This window comes from Patella vulgata, chromosome 1, assembly GCF_932274485.2.
Source record: "Patella vulgata chromosome 1, xgPatVulg1.2, whole genome shotgun sequence".
NCBI lineage: Eukaryota > Metazoa > Mollusca > Gastropoda > Patellidae > Patella > Patella vulgata.
Genome location: NC_065879.2, coordinates 46,133,582 through 46,160,437, shown reverse-complemented (window position 1 = coordinate 46,160,437; position 26,856 = coordinate 46,133,582). Strand labels below are relative to the sequence as shown.

General features: G+C 34.3%; 1 protein-coding gene across 3 annotated transcripts in view; it reads left to right on the top strand.

Annotated features, from left to right (window-relative positions):
* Positions 1-766: 766 nt before the first annotated feature.
* LOC126807845 (argininosuccinate synthase) overlaps positions 767-26,856 on the top strand; it is a 37,010-nt gene continuing 10,920 nt past the window's right edge. The window contains exons 1-6 of one of the 3 annotated variants that reach the window (XM_050532698.2): positions 767-867; positions 10,029-10,173; positions 10,568-10,636; positions 21,814-21,938; positions 24,851-24,971; positions 25,598-25,672. In XM_050532698.2, coding sequence (XP_050388655.1) covers positions 10,060-10,173; positions 10,568-10,636; positions 21,814-21,938; positions 24,851-24,971; positions 25,598-25,672 — 504 coding nt within the window. In that variant the 5' untranslated portion in view covers positions 767-867; positions 10,029-10,059. Of the gene's footprint in view, positions 968-4,592; positions 4,717-10,028; positions 10,174-10,567; positions 10,637-21,813; positions 21,939-24,850; positions 24,972-25,597; positions 25,673-26,856 lie in introns of those variants that run through there. The other 2 variants (XM_050532692.2, XM_050532686.2) reach the window with 2 other exon arrangements.

Below are 26,856 nucleotides of genomic sequence, written 5' to 3'. Positions count from 1 at the left end.
GTATTATATGCTTAATTGTAGTTGGGTGTGGCAGAAATATTATAATAACAATAACCAATCGTTGTTTTGATTAAAAATATTGTCAATTTTGTTTACAAATGCCGGGTGCGAATCGCTCCCGCATGTGCTACATTGAAGGTAATAGCATCATCTCTTATCTCGAAACACAGAGGGTTGAGAGATAAGCTTTGTTATCTAATTCTGTGAAAGATTTATTACCATCAGATCATTAAATGTGACAAAAAATTATGTTGACTGTTTTGACTCCATTTTGTGAAAAACACCCATCTAATTACAAGTAGTAGGCATATGCTAAGCTAATTGATCGTGCCGCTAATCGACAATAGGCTTTTATCTAATTTTTCACGGCTTAATGTACGATAAATTGTTCTTAGATTGATTATTTAACATTTAATTAAGAAAACTAAACCAAAATAGACCATCAACGGAATATGTAGATATTTTCTAGCTTGAATTTAATTGGATTTAAAAGAGGCCCATCAAAAGATTGGCCAATATTTAAGGGTTACACTGGCTTGTTTATATCGTTTGCATTAGATTCCGAACGATGATAAATTCTCAATTCATCATATCTTTGTAAATACTGAATAGAACTGAAACGTCTTTGAACTGATATTGCTTTTAGCGATTTAAATTTCACAAATGGTGATTAGGGGTTTTAATAATCCTTGAATGGATAATGACGGCCATGTTGATTTTCCCACTTGTGCACCCGAACACGACAAGTGTGGTATTTATAACTATTTCCTAGTGGGTAGAACGCTATTTCCAAGCGGTAACGAATCCAGTATAGGGCCGTATACTTACTTTACACTGACGTGGTGTTTTATTATGGATTCTAGGACGGTACGTGCTTGTTATTTTATAAATCCTGCATTATCAAGTTGAATAGAGTGAAAGATAATATTATGCAAATGTAGGATGATGACAGAATGTTGACCTATAGGTAAGTTATGTGCATAAATAATCTAGGTCAACTTATAACGAATTTAAAGTAATAGTTTCTATTAATAAATATGTACTACTATTATAATTATTTCCTTATTGGGGGTTGGGTGGCCGAATAGTTAGCACGAGCGCGCTGTATCATGAGGTCTGTCATTGAGTAAACTGGCGTGGTTTCGAATTCCCGGTTGTACGTGACAAGGAGTAGGGTAGCCTGTCCAACCTCGTGGGTTTTCACCGAGTCCTCCGGTTTCCTCCCACTGCTAAAGACCCCTACGCGCAAGCGAATTATTGAAATAAAATTAAACCATATGTTAGTCCCGAAATGAACTAGTTTGTGTCAAGTGGACGTTTATCACCATTTCTCTCTCTCTCCTTTATGGCCAAGTGGCTATAAAATACGCTGGCTCGGTAGCCCGGGGGTCGAGTGTTCGATCCCTGCGTTGGCCGAGAAAGTTCATCGAGATTTTCCGATGTGGTTCCTCCTTGTCAGTGGTGCAGGACGCTGTCTAATCGTTCGGATGGGAACAAAAACCGAGGTTCCGTGTACACATTAGCGTGCACGTAAAAGATCCCTTGGCAGTTGGAATTCGAGTTAAGAGTAGGCCGTAGCGCCGCTGTCCGGTCAAAATTTCCCTCATAGCACACTGAATGGCGTAGCCCAGTAGGAGCAGAACAGTTAAGTATAGGACGTTAAACCCCATTTCATTTCCTTTATGACCAGAGAAAAAATTATGAAACCCCGAAGGGTGGCTAAGTGGAGGGGTGGGGTGCGGGTAGATAATAATAATATAACATAAGAATAGTACACGGTAAATCAATTTGGCACATAAAGACTGTATGTTGGAAAGATAAAATAAAATAGATAAGATTTAATGCACCAATTAATATGATAAATATATAATACCAGGGGGTCTTTATTAATAAGATATTTATTATAGAAAGAACAGCGACAACTCTAACAGATCTGTCCGTGGGTTCATTGCATTAAATACAATTGGTTTGGGTGGATTAAATAGAAGGTGCGTAGATTTTCGCGTAGTAGATATTCCAACAAATAGGCTTTATTTTATATTTTTGCATGCAATGTCGAGGGGACATTTTTGTAACTGTCCGTTTTAGTGAGCGGGAACTTTTAGTAGTAAATGGCTTATTATGAACATAAAATGAGGAAATGTATAGCAGGGCTATTAATTTCAGTTTTAAACAGACAATTAGTTTTTAGCCTTCATAAGCAAAAACAAAATCAATTGAATTGGTCCCGTGTTGATTAAATTAAATTTTGGTACGTATTAATATTGAAATAATGTATTAAGCATGTCATATAGAGACAGCCTATAAGATTTTATTATTAGTTAGCTATTAAATAATATCGTCATTACAAGGCTTCAGTAACAGACTGGTTTCTCTCTTACTAGGTTGGTTTAATATTTTGTACGTCTAGTAGGGTAATGAAATGTATGTTATCAAGTTACATTCCTAGTTAAAATTATACTTTACTTTTTATATCTGAATAAAAATATGCATGCATATCTACCCTTGGTCGGTTTACTGTTATCTTGTATTCCTAGATAATATTTAGAAAATGGAGTTTAAAAAAAAAATAGTCAGGGGCGGATCCAGAGGTGTGTTTGGGGGTTCCCCCCCCCCTCGCCCTGTTCAGCCACATAAATCTTTTTGTAAAACAACCTTTTTTATGAGAAAAGTTTCATAATTGTGCTTTATCCTTTATCGTCAGATGGTGCGACAGGATGGGCACTCAAAGCGCGAGATAATGATATAGACATATGTGATATCACAATTAATGCTTTGCATCAATAAAATATTGAATCACAATGTAATCGTATTGATTCATAATAAAAATTGACATCAAACAGGAAGTTGGATTTCTCTGTTTAAAAAGCTCAATGTGTTTGTATATACGCCAAAATGACGATAGAGACCATGTATTTTTCAAAACATTTCAAGCCGAGGGGAGGGGGGGGGGGTTCAAATGATATTTTAATGGAAATTGATAATAGAAAATGTACATTTTTAATTTTATTATATTTATCTGCTGCTTTCGACACGGTGGACCCTTCCATTCTTCTACGTAGACTTCAATTTAAATTCGGTATTTGTGGCTCTGCATTAAATCTTTTAGAGAGCTATCTTGTGGGTAGAAAACAGTGTATTTTAGTTAATTGCAAATCGTCGTCTGAATCTGTTTTGTCATCTGGGGTTCCCCAAGGTTCTGTTCTTGGTCCGATTTTATTTACCCTCTATACGTCACCATTAGGAGATATTGTCAGAAAATATGGTCTCAGCTTTCATTTGTATGCCGATGATACTCAATTATATATTTCATTTACACCTAATTGTCCATCTTCTTTCAATTTATCAAAATTGCAACTTGAGAACTGTATTAGTGAAATTAGAAAATGGATGTCAAAGAACTTTCTAAAATTGCACAAGATAACCCCCCTGTTGTAATTGGTAATTGTGATATATTTTCATCTTATTCTGCTCGTAATATTGGCGCTATCTTTGATAGTTTTATGCTTATGGGAGCTCAAGTAAATAATATTTGTAAATTGTGCTCTTTTAATATTAGAAATATAGGTAAAATACGTAAATGTGTAACTGTAGAGGCCACTAAGTCACTTGTTAATTCTCGATTAGATAACTTTAATTCACTTTTAGTTGGTTTACCTTTAAAGCTTATAGATAAATTACAAAAAGTACAGAATACTGCGGCTAGACTTGTTACTTTAACTAAGAAATGTGACCACATAACTCCTGTTTTATATAATTTACACTGGTTACCTGTTAAATATCGAACTGATTTTAAGATTTTATTACTTACTTTTAAATGTTTAAATAATTTAGCTCCTGTTTACCTCTCAGATCTTTTAGAACTTTATACACCTGGCCGAACATTACGTACATCAGATAAACTACTTTTAAAGCCCAAAACTGTTCAACTAGTCTCTTATGGTCAGCGCTCTTTTAGTTATCAAGCACCTGTTTTATGGAATAATCTACCATTTAGTTTAAGATGTTGTACATCTCTATATTCTTTTAAAAAACAACTTAAAACACATTTATTTAATCAGGCTTTTAACTGACTCTGTATACAATCGCTAACATGCCCATAATCTTGTTGTTTATGTGTGATTTACATTGTCACTTTGTAAAGTGCCCCTGAACATGTTATATGAAAGGGTGCACTATAAATATGCTGTAATAATAATAATAATAATACATTTTCTAAGGGACCTGGCAAATACCCTCCTGCAAAAATTCCTGGATCCGCCCCTGGATCTTGTCAGCATTGAAAACAAATAATTAATAAGACCTACTATTATCAATCTTGGAACCAAATAAATGTAATTAAGTTTAAATATATTATTAAAAATATCCATAGAATTTATATAATTATAGAAAATAATATAAACTCTGGCCTACGTTTAATGAACGTTTGTTAACTCCATAGTACACTGTGTGCCTTTTCTCATTATCCCGGTCGGTGTAGAAAAGTGGGAAGCTTATCCGCTGTAGACACCCCTTAAACAGGAATAGAATAGCCTATGTTATTAAATCAATCAAGTTGCAGCCTTCACCGATTTACAAATAGATTCAACCAATAGTCGCAGTGTGTTGACACCGTGAGAGCAAAGATTGCATCAGCACTAACGGTGTACACGGCGTGTTGCTTTTGTTAAACCGATCAAGAGAAAATATTTGGAAATAACTGTATCTAATTAAACGGTAAGTCTGGCAGTGGTAGAAACGTTACTAATATGATTTATAAACGCTAAGAATTGACAAATATTATTACATTTCATTGATGATTGTGTTGAAAACTGCTTAAGTAACATCTGTGATTCCAATGCCTGCCATGGCCGTTTGGATTGTGTTTAATAGCTGAGGACGAAACAAATAATACCAGTATGGTGGCCCACAACAGCCATACAATTATTAAAATGGGTTCGTCCGTCCGTCTATCTGTCCGTCCGTCCGTCCGTCTGTCCGTCACACGTTTTGGGACACAATAACTCTCTTTCTAATTGAGCTAGAATGTTCAAACTTGGTGTAGGTGTTTATTAGGTCAATGCCCTGATGGAGTTAGAAGATGAGCATTCAATTTTTCTACTTAGGGTAAGCAGAGATAAGCAATTGATTGGTTGATGCTTTGGGACACGATAACTTTAGTTCTAATTAAGTGAGAGTGATGAAACTTGTGGACGTATATAGTTTCATTACCTCAATAACTTGACTAAGTTCGATAATGAGCATTTTCTGCTCGGGGTAAGACGAGCGATAAGCAATTTGATTGGCTGAGACTTTGGAACACAATAACTCTTCTTCTAATTGAGCCAGAATGTTCAAACTTGGTGTAGGTGTTTATTAAGTCAATGCCTTGATGGAGTTCGAAGATGAGCATTTTCTGCTTAGGGTAAGCAGAGATAAGCACAGGGGCGTAAATGTGGGGGGGGTGTTGGGTGGTGGTACACCCCCCCCGGAAGAAAAATAGTCGGTCGCAAAATCAATGCAGTCGGTCGCAAAATAAGAGCAGTCGGTATCAAAATAAGTGCTCACTGCATACGTCACGCTACCCACGCAAAACTTTAGTATAAAATAACCTTGTCAACTTATCATGTTTGAAAAAATGTTGTGTTTCATTCTTATTCTGTTTTGAGTATGTTGGTCTATGAACAAAATTTCCCCCAGGGAGAAAAACAGTCGGTCTCAAAAGAAGTGCAGTCACTGCAGTCGGTCTCAAAATTATGCATCGGCAACTCAGTGAATTAATGAGGTAAACAAACAATGCCAGAATAGATCCCAAATACTATGTATTTGCGTGAATCCGTGAGCGTAAATTGCATACGTCACACAAACTATAGTATAAAATAACCATGTCTGCTTGTCATGTTTGAAAAAATGTTTGTCACTCTTATTCTGTTGTGAGTATGTTGTTCTATGAAATGTTTTTCCCCAATGGCAAAAAAATAGTCTGTCTCAAAAAAAGTACTCACCGCAGTCGGTCTCAGACTAAATGAATTAATGAGGTAAACAACCAATTACAAAACAGGCGAAATTGACAGATAGGCCACAAGATTCTGTCTCTTTTCTTATCCTCTCGTTAGCGAGAATTTGGTTCCATTTGCCATGACAATGACTAAAATTTCCAGGCCCAGTCCCGAAAATTAAAAGCTTGGTTACATATCTGAAATTTTTTCGCGTCTGCGGCGCCCGATTCCGTTTTAACATCATTCTTCTATTCCTCTGTTTTCTTATACTGTCTCAGCACTATCATATTCACGGTTATAGTGAACTGCCCAGTTATACTGGTGTGTGGGTCGTGGGGCGTCAGACTATACAAATGGAGAGAACTTATATAGGCCTTGCCTGTTGTTCAATCCAATTCAGTTTATTGAATAAAATATTGTTTAAACTAAATGTTATGTCAACTCTTGCAAAACAGGCGGAATTGACGGGCAGATCTCGAGATTATGTCACATTGGCTCACATTTCTGGTCCTCTCGTCCATAAGACTTTCTCCCAGCAATGACCTAAAGTGCTAGGATATCGACTCAATTTTTCCAAAATTTTTTCAGGTTGCTCAGTGTTCTAGGTACAATCATCATATATGACATAAACTTTATGTCAACTTAAATAAAACTGCTTTCCGGCGAGACAACGATCTGCGAACAACTATATAATTATACAATACTGTCTATGTTCTACTAGGACGCTTAATGTTATAGCCAGTATTTTGTTGACATTCATTGTGGGGTGGGATTGTGGATGGCACCCTAGATTTGGAACACCCCTACCTCACCCCCTATTCCCAGCTTCTAGACCCGCTCTGCACATGGCCCCTAGAATACTCGCACCTGTGGTGCGCGGCTCCTGACTGCGTCACTCGTATTGGGGGTATATGCATCAGTCGGTCGCATTTTGGCTGAACACCCCCCCAAACAAAATCGTTATGTACGCCCCTGGATAAGCAATTTGATTGGGTGATGCTTTGGGACACGATAACTTTAGTTCTAATTAAGTGAGAGTGATGAAACTTGGTGTATAGTTTCGTTACAGCAATACCTTGACTAAGTTCGATAATGAGCATTTTCTGCTCAGGGTAAGCACAGCGATAAGCAATTTGATTGACCAAGACTTTGGAACACCATAACTCTTCTTCTAATTGAGCCAGAATGTTCAAACTTGGTGTAGGTGTTTATTAAGTCAATGCCTTGATGGAGTTCGAAGATGAGCATTTTCTGCCTAGGGTAAGCAGAGTGATAAGCAATTTGATTGGTCGAGACTTTGGAACACAATAACTCTCATTCTAATTGAGTTAGAATGTTCACACTTGGCGTAGGTGTCTATTAGGTGAATGCCTTGATGGCGTTCGAAGATGATAATTTTCTGCTTAGGGTAAGCAGAGATAAGCAGTTTGATTGGTTGATGCTTTGGGACATGATAACTTTAGTTCTAATTAAGTGAGAGTGAGGACACTTGGTGTATAGCTTTATTACATCAATACCTTGACTAAGTTCGATAATGAACATTTTTTGCTGAGGGTAATCAGAGTGATAAGCAAATTGATTGGTTGAGACTTTGGAACACAATAAATCTTCTTCTAATTGAGGTAGAATGTTCAAACTTGGCGTAGGTGTCTATTAGGTGAATGTTTAAACTTGATGTAGATGTTCATTAGGTGAATGTTTAAACTTGATGTAGATGTTCATTAGGTGAATGTCTTGACTGAGTTCAATGATTAACATTTCGAGCTGACGCTAAGCAGAGCTAATTGATTTCATTTGTCGATGGTTTGGGACAAGATAATTTTGATTCTATCTGATAGAGATTGGTGAAACTTAATTAGTGTATGGTTTGATTGCTCGATACTTTTGAACAAAATAAATGTGCAATTAATTAATATGTGTCATCTTTTAATATTTTGGGATTTTGGCGATGGATATCAGCCTCACTGTTGGCTTGTTTAATCTAAAAAAATACTTTAAATTTTAAAAATCACCAAAAATAAAAAAAAAATGATTTTGATTCGAAATAAATTTTTTTTAAAAATTTGAAAACTAGTAACGTTTTATTTTTTAAATCTAAATAAAATGAAATATAAAATGAAATAAAAAATTTCCACGTGGCCCAGGGCTGACAAACCTAGAACTACCAAATCAGAGTTATCTCCATAGAGGAGATTTACTTTCGTTACTTTAATGTAAATCCTTGCAAATTAAATATTTACTTTTATTTTCTATTAAAATATTAAATAGCAAATAAGTAAACATACTTTATGTACTACATTCCAAGCAAAATAGAACTATAAATATTATTTGGAAGTTTCATACGTTTTAGCTTCATAGAAGTCATTAATATATTGAACTCGAATGGATCCAATTGCCACGGGCACCAGACAATATGTAACACTGGGAGTAACTTAAATTCGACTACCATAGATATCGATTGTATAGCTTTTATACCAATAGTCATCTAAATTGGAACTCCGGTGACAAGAAAAAAGGAGGTCCTAGGTTTGATGTCTGTGTTGGCTAAGAAAGTTCATGAGGATTTTTCCAGCTGGTTTCTCCCTGTCAGTGGTGGAGGACCACCAAGAAACAGCGTCTAGTCGCTGCACGTAAAAGAGCTCATGGCAGTAATACGTTCCAAAGTGGTTTTCCCTTGTCTGTTGTGGAGGATCGAGGGCCTGGAAAGAAACAGCATCTAGTCATTCAGATGGGACGAAAACTGATGTTCCCTGTACACGTTGAGGCGCATGTAAAAGCACGGAATTCGACGAAGGGTTGTCTTTATTATCCTGGTTGTTGTAGAAAAGTAGGATGTTAAACCCTATTTTATTTCTTGTGGTAATATAAAACCCACTATATACTGCTGCTGCAGAATATCTGTTAATGTGTTTAAAAATTTATAAATGCGAAGGTGAGGGTAAAAGGAACAAACTGACGACAATAAAGTGGTATTTTTATATACAATAATATTACATTTATCAACTCATTTTATTAGTTGATATTGCTTTAATCTACATAAATAAGCGGAAACAGTGCTGAAAAATCCAGAGGAGCTTTATTTGAAAAGCCATTGTTACAAAATGTGAAAAAAGGGCTTCACCCTTCAATGTAAATAATAATGTAGTCCAAACTGCATGTAGGATTGCAAATATTTATAAGCCTTTTATCTTAAGTGTAACCTAATTTTTTCACTGGGTCAAAGTATGTGATCGTAACATTGAATGTACAATATAGTCATGTACATGTAGGTGAATTTATTGCACAATCTGGTTTTACTTTCAAAGCAATTCAACATTTGGTTCCTTGGTTTGTACTTTGCTGATATTATTGACTTTGAAACGAGATACCCACCATGTATATACATGAAAACAAAGTAAAACTAACTGCCGCAGAGATGGTATGATCTATAAATAGAAAGTTTGTTCAATTTGTTTAAAACGTGCGCGCTGTATCATAAGGCCTATCATTGAGTCAACTGGCGTGGTTTCGAATCCCCGGTTGTACGTGACAAGGACTAGGGTCGCCTGTCCAACCTCTTGGGTTTTTTCCGGGTCCTCTGGTTTCCTCCCACTGCTAAAGACCCCTATGCTTAAGCGAATTATTGAAATAAAATTAAACCATATGTTAGTCCCGAAATGACCTAGTTTGTGTCGAGTGGACGGTAAACCCATTTCTCTTGAAAAAGACTAGGAATGTGGAAGAATAAAAAAAATTATTATTTTAAGATTAGATTGTTGTCTTGATGCACTCAGTTGGTCATTTATTCATATAAACATAAAATCAAACATATCAAACTTCAAAAAAACATAATGGTCTTTTATATCCTGTCTTTGCTTGGCATGTTGAGACACAAAAAATATGCAATCTTACAACTGAGTTAACCTATATTATATGAAATATAAATTGTTGTCTTTACCTTTTAAAATGTGAAAAATGAATAAAAGTAAAGTATTTTTTGTAGAATAATTAAATTATTGATAATAAATTCTGAACAGCATGCAATTTGATATTTTAATTTTTTATTTGCAGTCTTAGATTTTCTGTCTATTTTCAATAAATAATGGCTGATGGAGACAGAAAGAAACTTGTTGTTCTAGCCTACAGTGGTGGATTAGATACATCATGTATTCTGGTGTGGCTGAAAGAACAAGGCTATGAAGTTGTTGCTTACTTGGTAAATCTTATTATAAAATCTCAGTTCTGTGGGCTATTGCTATTTGTAGTTTAAGATATTGCTTGAAGTAGCGTCTTTCTTAGAAATGCAATGTGCAAACTAAGGCACTTTAATGCCATCATTACACCTCTTTGTATATCCAAAATAATCCAGACAACCTATCACCTGCATCTGTTGGTCCATCATCCGTCACAGTCACATTGAAGCAGCTATCAAATCATCGGGTTATATTTCCTTGAATGAAGGAGTAAATAGTTTTCAGTTTTTAGAAATAAGATTTCCAGTTGGAGCAAATCCAAAGGAACTCTATCAACTTTGCTATTATTCCCAATCTATGTCCTCACTGACGAAAGCTTGCATTGACAACATTGATTTAGATTCTTGTATATTTCAGGCAAATATTGGACAAGATGAAGATTTTAATGCCATTAAAGCTAAAGCTTTGAAGTTTGGAGCATCTAAGGTAGGTTTTTGGGAGTAATAAATGAATATAAGGTTTTAAGTCCCATTTAACATCCTATTTTTCTGCATGACCCATGGACTGGGTGTAGTAATGTCTAGGACCATGGAGCAATAAAACATTTCTATCTTTATCATAGACCTTATTACAAAGATGTCAAAAAGATCCCTTGACCATTAGAAGTCAAAGTAAAAAACAACTCTCCTTATTGTACCAATATAACAGTGGATAGTTCCTGTCATTACATGTCTATCTGTGTGTTGACAGGTACCAGATGAAGACATTAGGGTTTTTGTGATGGGTTTTAGTGTAAATTAGATTATCTCCTATTGATGAAGGAAGATGGGATGTAGACACTGTCTGTCAATAAAGAATCTATTAGGGGGCTAATTAAAGGTGAACTGTATGAAATAGGATTAGAGTTTGTGCTAAGAGGATGTGTGATCTATGAATAGAATGCGTTATTTATCTAGAATACTCGTAGAGATGAGACATGAATATACTACGTGATGCATATAAGATTGTTGTTAATTCACTTGGAGCTAATGGCTTCATTCAGTTTGACATTTAAGTGGGTGTTTAAAGCAAAGAGATAGAGATGTCGTTAAACGTACACTCTACACAAACTATGTATTAATATATCATACAAATCGATTTCAATAATTCACTTGGTGGGAGTCTTTAGTTGTTGGAGGGAACAGTAATACCTGGAGAATACCCATGAGGTTAGGCTTGCAACCTTACTCCTTGTCATGCATAGATTGGGGATTAAACAACACCACTTGATTCAATGACAGATCTTATGGTCTAGACCATTTAACAGCCCAGCCCTCTGAATCATTATTGTCCATTTGTCAAGTAAATTCTTTTTGTTTAATTGACTATTAAGAAGGATGCCTCAGCAGTACAAAAAACTCTTTTCACATATAAAACAATCCGAGTTTGAATTACGAATAACAAGACAGGACATGTTTTGTTCTTCAGGATTGAAAAAAAATATATCATGGTTGTCGATTTGTCAAGTAAACTGCATTTTTCATTTAATTGACTTCTAAGTTGGATGCCTCAGCAGTATATGAAATGAAATGGAATTTAACTTACTACTGTTCTGAACAGACTGTGCTACAGAAGATGGGCATATGCTATGCAATGTGCTATATGGGGCAATTTTGCCCAAACAGTGGAACTATGGCCTAATCTTATTTCGAATTCACAGTTTCTTTTACATACACTGGACCCCTGTTTTCCATTCCATCCAAAGGACTATATGTTGTCCCTTGGCAGACTCTCCTCACCTCTACCAGCACCAGCACCACTGACAAAGGGAACCATGCTAGAAAATCTCGATGAACTTTCTCGGCCAACAAGATACCTCCTGGTTAGCTAGCCAGCGTCTTACTCACTGAACAATCCTGGCTGCTAATTGACTTATAAGAAGGATGCCTTGGCAGTAAACAACCACCTTCTCACATCTATGCCATAAAAAAGCCCATTAATTTTTGCTTTTTGAGCTTGAGTAACGTATAATGTGACAGAACGTGTTCGGTTATTCAGGAATCAAATAAAATTATTTTTTCTTAGAAAATGTTATATCATTATTGTCCATTTGTCAAGTAACTGGTTTTTTTTTAATTGATTTATTTTTTTTTACTGCTGAGGCATCTGTCTTATAAGTCAATTAAATATAAAAAAGTTAACTTGACGCATGGACAATAATGATATGAATCCCGAAAAACAAAACATGTTCTGTCTCATTATTCGTCATTCAAAATTTGAATCCCAAATAACGAAACAGTTCCTGATTCGTTATTCAAGCTCAAAAAACAATATGGATTTGTTTTATGACATATAAGTAAAAAGAGTGTTTTTTACTGCTGAGGCATCCTTCTTATAAGTCATAATTTGAATCCCGAATTATGAAACACACCCTGATTCATTATTCTGGGAAAATGGATTGTTTTATGACATACAAGTGAAAAGGGTATTTTTTACTGCTAGCAGCATCCTTTTCGTAGGTCAAATAAATATAAATAAAACAAAATTTTTAAGAAAAAATAATGATTTTATTTGAATCCTGAATAACGAAAAATATTCTGGTTGTAAAGAGAGAGAGTAACGTCCCACACAAACTGGATCATTTCGGGACTAACATATGGTTCAATTTTATTTCAATAATTCACTTGCGTGTAAGAGTCTTTAGCAGTGGGAGGAAACCGGAGGACCCAGAGAAATCCCGTGAAGTTGGACAGGCGACCCTACTCCTTGTCACGTACAACTGGGGAATGCAACCCACCAATTAAATTAGCTCTGGATAATATGCCTATGAAAAGGATCACTGGGTAAATAAATTAGTCTTTGTGCCAAACTCTAATGATAATTTATAGAAATGGAAAAGATTTTCTGGACAAATTTTTTTTCCTATAAATGATTCTGTCAATCTTCTGTGTGTAAGTCTACATGTACAATAATTTTGAAAAAATACTAAGATGAATAAGCATATCTGACTTTGTGCATGACACCAATGTATGCATTTACATAAATAAATGAAATGTCTGGATAGAAAAAATCAAACACTTTTGTATCTTCATTGGATAGGGCAATAAGGGTAGAGTAGTAATCTAAACCGGGTACCACTGTACTGGGTATATATGTTAGATGGCAGTATGAACTCAATGTTTGTGGATAGAAATAAAATGCTTTGTAGGCATCATCTTACATTCTTTGAAAAAAACCGAATCGGGGCATGAAGTCAACAGAAAGTAAGATGGCCAGAACTTTCCCTCAAAAATTGATTGATTTGAATAATTTCTGTTTTGACCAATATGCTTTTTATTGTGTATGGTTTGACAGTTTAGTTTGCCTATTGGTCTGGATTCTCTGGAATATGGTACCTTTTATAAACATTTTCATATGATTAAATTCTTACTTTTAGTGATTATAGTTCAACTAAAAATTTTCATCTTATAAAATTCTATCTTAGATTCATGCAATATAACTGGATACAATTGAGATTTAGTTATATTACTGGTTAGTCCTTCTTCGGCAGAAATAATTATCTCATAAATGGATTGAGAATAAGATATTCTGCTTTTATTCACTAAAGAATAAACTAATTATTAAAATCTCAAATAACATATTATTACTGAACAAATTAAGTAGCTTGTGCAAAGTAAATTTACATGAGGTTTGACAAATTATGAATGTCTTATTCTGCTTAAAGACCCAACATGAAGTAGGCCTACCATACTAATATTGGTTATAGATTTTATTTCTGCACAATCAAAATACTCAAATTGATCAATTTGAGTTAATTTACATTAGTTTATTAATTCACACCATAGTCTTATGTGGGCTTATGTAAAAGAACCCATGACAATTTCCTCATAGCACATACTGCATGGCGTATAAATGTTCATCTTCATTATACCTATTAGTACAGTTGTTTGTCTTAGGCAGATATAGAAATAATAATTATAAAAAAAAACCAGTTCATTCTTCTTACATTTTAATTACATAATAATAGTCCTTGCAGAAATATAGAACATATTTTTTACTACAGATGTTAACCATCTGGCTTTTATCTTTAATTGGATCAATATATTAATTTCTTATTCCTGCTTGTATTGTGAACTTAAAGATCTTATCAGTCAATTTGTCTTCTATTGGTATGCATTGGAACATAACCCCAACTTAATCTAAATTGGTTACCATGGCTTTCTAGAGATTTATATTAGTACAAGGTAAACATGTTAATTGCCATGATTAATTTGATTTGCCTCTACATAGACAATTAATCAATAGAGCCAACTGTTTCTTAGCAAGTGATCAAAAGCACTTGAAATGTACAATATGTTGTAGGTCATTATTTAGATTAAAGGAACACTGATGTAATTTAGTAGCGATGATAAAACACCCACATTTAATTAAGAGTGTTAAAGTAGTTTTTGTCTGGTTCAAGAAATGAATACAGATTCCTAATGATCATTGACAAGTAACATCATGGTAACATTAATCAAACGTTATTAAAGGCACCATATTTCAGACTAAATTCAAATATGGATTCTCAGACTATATACACATTAAAACAGTAGTCTAATTAAAAAGGATATACTGGTCGAAAATTTATTTAGATCGATGAAATGTATTTACTAAAATTTCTCATTACTTTGGCCCCATGATCCATTCGCTTGATTTGATATTGTTATTATTGTTCCCACACCTTTCGAAGAAAGCAGGGTACTATTAAAATGGGTTCGTCCGTCTGTCTGTCCGTACACTTTTTGGGACGCAATAACTCTCCTTCTAATTGAGCTAGAATTTTCAAACTGGGTGTAGGTGTTTATTAGGTCAATGCCTAGATGGAGTTCAAAGATGAGCATTTTCTGCTAAGCGGAAGCAGTGATAAGCAATTTGATTGTTTGATGATTTGGGACCCGATAACTTTAGTTCTAGTTAAGTGAGAGTGATGGAACTTGATGTATAGTTTCATTACATCAATACCTTGACTAAGTTCGATAATGAGCATTTTCTGCTCAGGGTAAGCAGAATGATAAGCTATTTGATTGGCTGAGACTTTGGAACACAATAACTCTCCTTCTAATTGACCTAGAATGTTCAAACTTGGTGTAGGTGTTTATTAGGTCAATGCCTTGATGGAGTTCGAGATAAGCAATTTGATTGGTTGATGCTTTGGGACACGATAATTTTAGTTTTAATTAATTGAGAGTGATGAAACTTAGTGTATAATTGATAATCAGTTTGATTGCTTGATACTTTTGAAAAAAATAAATGTGCGATTAATTAATATGTGTCATCTATTTATTTGTGGATTTTGGTGGTGGATATCGGCCTCACTGTTGGCTTGTTTTTATTCTAACTCTACAATGTACTAATTATACATTGTATTTAAAATATTGGACTAATGTGTGACAGCATATGTATAGTGCGCCCTTTCATATAACATGTTCAGGGGCCCTTTACAAAGTGACAATGTAATCATAAATAAACAAGATTATGGACATGTTAATAGTGTCAGTTAAAAGCCTGATTAAATAAATGTGTGTCAAGTTGTTTTTTTAAAAGAATATAGAGATGTACAACATCTTAAAACTAAATGGTAGATTATTCCATAAAACAGGTGCTTTAAAACTAAAAGAGCGCTGACCATAAGAGACTAGGAGAAGTGACCAAAGAATTAATTAATTAATTATTGGCCTCTACAGTTACAAATTTAAGTATTTTTTGTATATTTCTGATATTAAAATAGCACAATTTACATATATTATTTATTTGAGTTTCAATAATGTTAAAACTATCAAAGATTGTGCCAATATTACGGGCAGAATAAGATGAAAATATATCACAATTAGCAATTACAACAGAGGGGTTATGTGTAAATTTACTTAATTGATGCCTTGAGCCAAATAACAAATATTCGGTTTTATCATCATTCAATTTTAGAAAGTTCTTTGACATCCATTTTCTAATTTCACTAATACAGTTCTTAAGTTGCAATTTTGATAAATTGAAAGAAGATGGACAATAAGGTGTAAATGAAATATATAATTGAGTATCATCGGCATACATATGAAAGCTAAGACCATATTTTCTGACAATATCACCTAATGGTGACGTATAAAGGGTAAATAAAATCGGACCAAGAACAGGACCTTGAGGAACCCCAGATGACAAAACAGATTCAGACGATGATTTACAATTAACTAAAATACACTGTTTTCTACCCACAAGATGGCTTTCTAAAAGATTTAATGCAGAGCCACAAATACCGAATTTAAAATGAAGTCTACGTAAAAGAATAGAATGATTCACCATGTTGAAAGCAGCAGATAAATCTAATAAAATTAAAAATGTACATTTTCTATTATCAATTTCCATTAAAATATCATTGGAAACCCGGGTTAAAGCTGTTTTGGTACTGTGAAATTGTTTATGAGCACTTTGAAATGGTTCATACAAACAGTTATCATCTCCAATATTTTAGAAACAAAACTTAAGTTAGAGACAGGTCTGTAATTTTTAAGAACATTAGGATCCAGTGTTGACCAGTGTAGACTTTTTAATTAAAGGGGCAGCATAAGCTTTTTTGAAAACGTTGGGAATAGTAGAAGATGATATACAAGAATTGATAATATTGGTAACTTCATCTATAGGCCTGCAGCCAAAATTTCTAGTGTGAAGTTCCGCTACATGGTCATCCCAAATAAACAAACTATACATTTTTTGAAAGCTTATAACACCAGGAACACAAATCCAGAGAGTTCCAAGCAAAATTTTTGCACTAACTTGATTTAGGGCCTGATGAATATTGTGATAATTGTTAAAGATACATTATGGGAGATTTTTATAGAGAGTTGGCCATTCTTGCTATAACAATTCAAAAGTAGATGATGAAAGAAGAATATATTGAAAAATTCAGTCAAATTACTTTATTCTGAAGATAGTTATCATCGTTGTAATATTTGCCTAGAAATGGTAGCGAAATGTGTCTTCACCTTCGCCGATCGTTTGATTGACAGGCGTTAACTCCACCTACATATCTCGATTATCAAGTAAAGTTTTCAATGGCATACGGAAACGCTTTACAGCGGCATCGCTAAGTACACTCTATCATTTAGCCTTGATCTAACTGACGTATTTTCATCAGGTTACCCCTTATTTGATTTAATCAATTAGTGAAATCCTATTTAAATCCGAGCTGTAGCCGAGCCATCCGTGGGTCTACAGAGTTGATTTTGGTCTTGTTGTTTAAATAAAGATCTAATTTATAATGTCTATAACATCTGAAGCCTAAATTAAGACTTGCAATAATCAGATTTAGCTCTTGCATAATGCATGTTTAAATAAATGCTATATTTATACTAATAATTGTGAAGTTGACATAAAATTGAATATTGGCGAAAACACCCGATGCCTTCATCCTATGCAAAGAATATGCTGTTGGTTAAATTTTGATTTAAAGTAAAATGCAGAAAACATAATAGACAAGGAAACATACAGAATTTCGGAAATCCATTTATGGTAAAAGGAGTTATCTCCCTTTATAGAAAATATCAATAATTATTGATAACGGTAACAGGATTTAAAAATAAACAAGGGCCTATAAAGTTCAACCTTTTTTTTTCAGATAGAATTTGAAGCGGAAGGTCTAACAAATATTTAACCTAAAACATAGCATCTACAGATATTTAGTTTTCTCAATAAAATAGATATGGCCAAAACTAAAAAATACTGTAATGGGAGTGACAATATTGTAATGAAGAGAAAAAATATCAAATGGAGTTTAATGTCTTACTGTTCTGTACCAACCCGTATAATGAAGATGGGCGTACGTCATACATAATTGTTTGGGAGGGGGGGTTATTGTACGTGTACAACTAGTATGCAAGTGTCATCGTCGGTGTGCAAGGGGCGGATCCATGAATTTTTGCAGGGGGGGGGGGGTCATGTTCCTAAGACAATGTATCTCCTCCCCCCCTCTCCCGCATGGTCTTTGTCGTCAGAGAAATTCAACACCTTGTTTGACGTCAATTTTTATTATGAATTAATACAATGACATTGTGATTCAATTTCATGGATGCAAAGCATTAATTGTGATATCACATAATGTCTATATCATTATCTCGTGCTTTGAGTGCCCATCCTGTCCCAAATCTTACGATAAAGGATAAAGCACACGGCCGAGAAACCTTTCTCATAAAAAGTGTTGATTTACACTGTCTTCATTTGCTCAGTTGGTGACAACATTTCTGCAAAGCTTTCGAAGCTTTCAGGGGTTTGTTTATAGTAGCAAATTCTATTCAAGGTAACAGGACATTGATATGTGATGAATAATGGCCGAAATGAAATGGGGTTTAACGTCCTACTGTTTTCCTCCGAACTGGGCTACTACGCCATACAGTGTGCTATGAGGGAAATTTTTGTCCGGACAGCGGCACTACGGCCTACTCTTATATCGAATTCCAACTGTCAGGGGATCTTTTACGTGCAAGACTGTCCATTATGTAAATACAAAGTACAACTGAGGGGCGTCAGCCTCGACATTTTTATTTGTATTTACATAATGGACAGTCTGAGGCTATTATCAAACTTAAAACATAGCACCATAAAGATACAAATAATGGATAGTTTTCTAAAAGAACAAGCCACAAAATAATGGATATATTCTTAAAACAATTTGCACATGCTCATGAATGCAGGTGACAAAACACTCCAGTCATACAATGCAAGCATACGCAGACAGTCCAAAATATTCGACATGGAAACGACATGTTTATAACACAGTCGAAAACAAATATTAATAATGAGAATATATGTGATAAACATTTGGATACTAATTACATTTGGTAATGTACTTGATATGGAAGATAATAGCCGTACAAATTGTGATGTTCTTGATATGGGGAATAATAGCCGTCAAAGTTGTGATGGAAAGGCAGCTCACGAGAATGATTTAGATATTGATAATATTCTTAGTACTGTGGTTAAAGGACAATATTGGTGTCAGTCATTATTACATATGTGATAGAACTGGTTAAATATATTCCAAATATAATTTTAACACAGAGATCATTGCTACGGGAGACTTGTAACAAGCACGTGAAAAAACGGGAAGTGACGCCAAACATGACTAACATACTGAAGTTGTCCTTCTATATAACATACTGAAGTTGTCCTTCTATATAACATACTGAAGTTGTCCTTCTATATAACATACTGAAGTAACGAGCGGTAACAGTTAAACGATCGAATTTCATTTCACTGATAATTCCGTTGAAGTTGAAAAGTTATTATATGGGACGGTGAGAGGGTATCTCACAATTCAAAAATAGAATTGGCTGTCACTAGATAAGGGACACGAGAAAAAGTAGAAAAATCCCATGCATTACCCCGTTTTTATTCATTCTGTTCTTAATAAAAACATGGTAATGCACAGACTTTTTCTAATTTGTTCCTTATCTTTTATCTACTGACAGCCAATTCTTTTTTTTGAATGTCAGATATCCTCTCATCGTCTCATATAACAACTTTTCATCTTCAACGGAATTATCAGTGAAATGAAATTCGATCGTTTGTCTGTTACCGCTCGTTACTTCAGTCAGTTATATAGAAGGACAACTCATATTTGTCATGTTTGACGTCACTTCCCGTTTCTTCAAGTGCTTGTTACAAGTCTCCCGTAGCAATGATCTCTGTGTTAAAATTATATTTGGGATGTATTTAACGAACTCTATCACATTTTTTATAATGACTGACACCAATATTGTCCTTTAATATGGAGGGTACTACCGTCCAAATTTTTATTTGAAATTTAATATATACTCTGATATAAGTGACAGGACACAGGATCACAGGCACAAATCAATTCACAAAATTTTTTGTTCATTCAGGGGCCATAATCCAGGAAGTTACGGTTCGATATGCACCAATATTGCAAGGAATCGAGATCTTTGGGTTAAAAACACACATGTTCAGTTTTATCAGAATGGGCTAAAAATTGTGACCTCTAGTGTGTACAATCAGGAGCCATAATCCATGAAGTTACGGTCCCATACAAGCCAATACCGAGATCTTTGGGATATATACCTATATTTCAAGTTATGACCTGTAGAGTGTCCACAAAGAAGGTGTGAAAATGTGGGCGTATAAAAATGTATCATCAATCTATTGCCGAGAATACTATTAAACGAATAAGGGACATATAACGAAGGATTTAAGTGGAATTCTTTATGTAGACAAATCCGTGAAATCAACATTCATTCGGTCATGTAACATTTTGGTAACTATGAGGTTTTAAAGTAATTTTATGTACTGTAATTTAATTTGTTCAGAGAATAAATTATTCCAAAATACATGTTCATTTTTCAGATAAGTGTCTATTATTTATTAAAAATAAAGGACAGTATTATAAATAATAAAAGAACGCGTACATTCTCCTATATACTGGATAAAAACATCAAAGGGTAACGTCATATCTATGTTTTAATTTTTGTTAATCATATCGCAGAACTTCAGATATTTGTTTGGGACTAGAATAAAAGGGTCTAAGAGCTTCCCTCAAAGAATAACAAGTTTTAGTGACTGAAATATATGTGGGATTTCTCCTTTACCATCCTGCATTTCAATACTTGATTGTCATAAATATTGGAATGAGATGTTATACGTGTAATAAAATTGATTCCAGTTACTTTCTCCTTATAAAACTCTTTTCATTGGACTCGCACTGTTTAAACAATATTATCGAATCAAACTGATATTGACTGACAAGCTATTGAATTATTGATGTTTGCCTTCAATTTTTTTTGCTTCTAAAAATTAATAAAATATGATATGAAATCCCACAAGACATAGTGGATCAATAAAATATTATATTTTCATACCCAAAATAACCCGAGACTCACCTAATTATCAAAAATTGGCCTGCTTAGATCATGTGAAATGAAAAAGTTTTAACATCCTACTTTTCTGCACCAGCTGCGCTAATGAAGACGGACATACATCATGTGGTGTGAGCTATGAAGGAAATTTTGCCCATCAGCTGCGCTACAATTTATTCTTATTTTAAATTGCAACAGTCAGGGTTCTTTTACGTATAAGCCAATTTGTATACAGGACCTTCGTTTTTTTATGCCATCCAAATAACTAGATAGTCACTGGACACATAGTACTGCACCACTGACAGGAAGCCACTTTGGAACTTTCTTGTCCAAAACCAGACTTGAAGATGAGATCAGTTTGAGCCTTTAACACAAGCTTAACTAACTAAGCCTACTGGGCTGCCTGCCAAGATTAGCGCAGTATTCTCAAATGTCTGCTGAACTTTAGAAAACCAGTATGCAATCATTTTTGAACACTTAAATCAACTGGGTTTTTTCTGAATGTCAATGATATCCAAAGTTCCAATTCATTATTTTAAAGCTACTCAAAACATGCATTTAAATCAAAAGTAATTTTGTTGAGAAATAATGAGGAATTCACAAAGAGTGTCAATTTGGAATTTTTGGACATTTTTTAACCAAATTGTTCAGTTGAATTACAGTAATGTTTATGAGTTACTTCTCTTCTTGGTCACAAAAAGACTTGATGGCTCTAATCTCAATAGTAAAATTTCATTGGTCAGAAAACGGTAATTTATAAATAAAACCCGCCTTTTTTCATTCCAGATGATAATTCCAGATTTAAACAAAGAATTTGTTGAAGAATTCATCTGGCCAGCTATACAAGCTAATGCTGTGTATGAAGACCGTTATTTATTAGGCACTGCCTTGGCGCGTCCCTTAATTGCTAGGTAAGTTATTTATAAAAGTCTGAGGAAGAATATGCTCTTTTTATATGCCCACATGGAAATGTGGTCGTAATTTGTCGTTGGACCGTCCATCGTCCACAATTTCTTGTGAACACTCTACAGACTACATTTATCATCTGATTGTTTTGAAATTGATATATTTTGTTTATATTAGTGAGATGAAGAAGCCTATTTAATTTCAGTAATTTCTGTTAATTTCTTCTTGAGTTATTGCACCTTGTGAACACTCTAACAACTAAAATTATCATCTGATCTGTATGAAACTGGATGGGCAACCTTTAAATTAGTGAAACAAAGAAGTCTATTGAATTTCAGCAATTTCCGTTAATTATGTCTAGAGTTATGGCCCTTATTGTTTCACTTTGTTGAACCGTGGGAACGCTGTAACAACAAAAGTTATCATTCGATCTGTATGATATTTATATGCATTATTTAAATGAGTAAAACCAAGAAGCCTATTGAATTTCAGCATTACCGTTAATTAGGTCTAGAGTTATGGCCCTTGTTTCACTTTGTTGAATAATGTGAACGCTTTAACAACTAAAATTATCATCTGATCTGTATGAAACTGATGGGCAACCTTTAAATTAGTGAAACGAAGAAGCCTATTGAATTTCAGTAATTTCTATTAATTATGTCTAGAGTTATGGCCCATGTTTCACTTTGTTGAACTGTGTGAACACTGTAATAATAAAAGTTATCATCCGATCTGTATGATATTTATATGCATTATTGGATTTCAGCAATTTAAGTTAATTAGGTCTAGAGTTATGGCCCTTGTTTCACTTCGTGAATAATGTGAACGCTCTAACGACAAAAGTTATCATCCAATCTTTATGAAATTTGTATGTATTATTACAATTAGTGAAATGAAGAATCCTATTGAATTTCAGCAATTTCCGTTAATTATGTCTTAAGAGTTATGACCCTTCTTTCACTTTGTAGAACCCTGTGAACACTCTAATGACAAAAGTTATCATCCGATCTGTATGAAATTTATATGGAATATTTAAATGAGTGAAATTAGCAATTTCTGTTACTTCTGTCACATTTATTTTGTGTAGTTTAACCACTTGTTTTCTGTATTTTTTTTTTGGTAGGCCTACAGTTTACCCATTTCTTTTGTGTATTTTACCCATTTCTTTCGTACAGTTTATCTATTTTTATACGCCCACATTTTCATGTGGACGTATATTGTCGTCGCCCTGTCCGTTCACAATTGTTTGTGGACACTCTACAGGTTACAATTTTTATCCGATTTCAACAAAACTTGAAATATAGCTTTATCTCCCTAAGATCTCGGTTCCTTTTGATATTGGCATGTATCGGACCGTAACTTCATGGATTATGGCCCCTGATTGTACGAAAAATCGCGTTTTTAGCTTGTGGACCCTATAGCGGTCATAATTTTTATCTGATTTAAAACAACCATTTGAATATATCACCGTTACACCCTAAAGATGGTTGAGTTTGAATTTCGTGAAAATCGGCCCAAAACTGACAGACAAAATGGCCGCCCCTCGTTCTCAAATAGCGTAAAAATATGGTATATCAAGGTTGTGGACCCTCTAGAGGTCACACTTTATTTCTGATTTTGATGGCACTTGAAATGTAAGTTTATAACCCAAAGATCTTGGTTCCTTTTGATTTTTGCGCATATCGGATCGTAACTTCCTGAATTATGGCCCCTGATTGTACGAAAAATCGCTTTTTGTTTAGCTTGTTCTCTATTCATCTCTTGCAAAATGTGGGCGTATCCTGCCTGGCAGCCGCTGGTTAATCCTATTTTAACTGAAAAACCTAAGGTAAATAATTGAAAAATTATTATTACAAGTTAGCATCTGTAGCCTATTTAAATATGTGTAATAATATATAGAATGTATTATTTATCCCTATAACCATATGTTTGAATGGTTTTTTTATTATTTAATGTAATTGGAATGGACCTATCAAATTTAACCATATGTTTGAATGTTTTTATACACCCACATTTTTGATATTCAACAATCCATAACCTTTATCTCCAGAATTACCCCCCTGTGATAAGTTTTTTAAACAGATTTACATGTTGTAATTGGAATATTCAATCTATCAAATTTCCCCAAAGAATTTATTGTGCTACAGTTTATTTGATACATTCTCTAAAATGAGATGGGGGGTTTGATGGCCAAATGGTTAGCAGGTGCATGCTGTATCATAAGGCCTGTCATTGAGTCAACTGGCGTGGTTTCGAATCCCCGGTTGTACGTGATGAGGAGTAGGGCCGCCTGTCCTGCCTCGTAGGTTTTCTCAGGGTCCTCCGGTTTCCTCCCACTGCTAAAGACCCCTACGCGCAAGCGAATTATTGATATAAAATTAAACCATATGTTAGTCCCGAAATGACCTAGTTTGTGTTGAGTGGACGTTAAACCCCATTTCTCTCTCTCTCTCTAAAATGAGATTAGTGCTAATGTTGCATGGATTTCAATATATTTCCACCTAAATAAACATCAATTGAAATGTTAACATAATCATTGTTAATTAATATTAGTCTACTACATGTAATTCTTTTTTTAAAATTGCAAGAAGCGACAAATTTTACCTTTTATTAGAACTATACGCATTATTTGAAAACACATAGGTAGAATGGTTTAAAAGAAGAATGTAAAATTTGTTACCTTTAACTGGATAAGACTTAAATAGGCCGCAAATTTTGAGACAACAACCAGGCCTCTAATGAAAATAAGAAAAAAAATAATCAAATTGACCCTAAGCGGTCAGTGGGACCATATGTGACTGACATAATTCAAGGAGCTAAAATATTTGAACATTTTTATGGTTTCAATCAGATCAATACTACTTTAACTTCTTGTTTTAAAATTAAACAGTAAAAACTTTTGTATATTTGAATATAGAGAAATGATTAAAGTTGTTAAGGAAGTTGGTGCTAATTATGTAGCTCATGGTGCTACAGGCAAAGGAAATGATCAAATACGTTTTGAACTTGGGGCGTACGCCTTACATCCTACCATACAGGTAAATAAAAAAATATTAACATTTGTAATAAAAAGGCATCCTATATTTGTAATTGTAACATGGATGAGAAATCTTCCTTTGTTCTTTTCGTTGAATAAGCAGATTGTTTTCCCTCTAGTAGATTGGGTGGAGCTTAACCGTGCAATAACTAGACGTCATGTTCAATGTTATTGCACATTTTTGCTGGTTTACACTAATTTTAGTAGAAGTGGGGTGGGTTTTCTGTGCAATAACAATAAGCATGTTGAGCAGTTTTCAATGTTACAAGTCATTTATAGCACGCTTCATTCGTTAACAGGTTTAACCCCTCGGCCTTCGGCCTCTGGTTAAACCCCTCAGCCTTCGGCCTCTGGTTAAACCTGTTAAGTCATGAAAGCTGTGCTATAAATATAACTTAAAGCATACAAAATAGATATCAAAATATGAAGTCACATATTTAAATGTATGTTTGTGTATTACAACTGAACAAATGTACATTTATAAAATACAATTATTCCACAATAAATGTAATTTTATATACCAACAAATGCACAGTCAATGTAGGTTTATTAGATAAAATTGCAGTATAAATGTATTTTTATATAGTACAATTGACATGTGTTCACTTTATTATATTTTATTTAAAGGTGATATCACCATGGAGATTACCTGAGTTTTATAACAGATTTAAAGGACGAGATGATTTATTTGAATATGCTCAGGTAAAATATCTAGAGTTTTATTATACTTAATAAATAATTCATATCAAATAAAATACTATGTAACAAATCAAAATGGGATTCACAAGATCTATATTATTGATAAAAACTTTTATCACCCAATAATACATTCTACAGTAGATATCGCTTGTGTGATAAATTTAGTTAGGAGATATCGCTTTACATGAATTTGATTGGTCAATCAAAAAGTTCATTTTTTATTAAAAGTAACTTCTTTCTTATTAAAAAAGGAACTATTTTTATTTAATTGACTGTCATGGAAACACTGGGTCAATATAAAGGACTTTGCAATGGATGAATTGCTGTCAAAAAATGATGTATCACTCACGTAATGTAATGAGGTTCAGTAAAAGTGAAATCTATAGCAAAGAATTATAATTATTTATTTGTACATGTAAGAAAGGATTGAGTGATAAATAACATCTCCTACTCGTCTTTTTTGATATCAAAAAATATCAACACAAGTCGATAAAGTAAAAAAACCTATTAGCCAGAACAGCTATAATATATCATTGTTTGCAATTAAACAAAAAGTTGTAGGGACTGGTCTCACATTGTGAAGATGCCTTTGAACCTCATCCCTCAAGTGATTGATGGGTCTCCGATCAAGCTTGAGGGCTGGCCATGGTAGAACACGGATGTTGTGCAGTTGGAGAAAGGCCATGGTAACACGGGGATGAGCGTTGTCCTGCTAGAAAATGTGTTGTTGATATTGTGCAAAAAATGGAACAACATAAGGTCTTATCACTTGGTCGATGTAATGCTGAGCAGTGATGCCATGTCCCCAACCTTGACCAACCTACTGGAAGCACATGGGTCCAAGTATCACATTAAGTCCAATCACTGTCCATATCATGACACTATAGGTCCTCCCAATAGATTCCGTTTCCATAATGTTTTTGTGGACAAAACGATCACCTCAACGTCGTTTGCATGGAAGACACAAAAGCAATTCTCCTCAGAGAAGATGAGAAGTCTTCACTCATGATGTTGCCAATTTTGATGACCATGTGCCCACTGAAGCCGTGCTTGTTGATGCCTTGGTTGAAGAACAAGACAACGTTGGTGACTTCTGAGGTTGTTGGAACGAAGGCATCGGATCACAATGTCCCAGCTAATGCATCTATTATGTGTTCCTATGGTCTCTCGAGCAGTTTGGCTTGCAT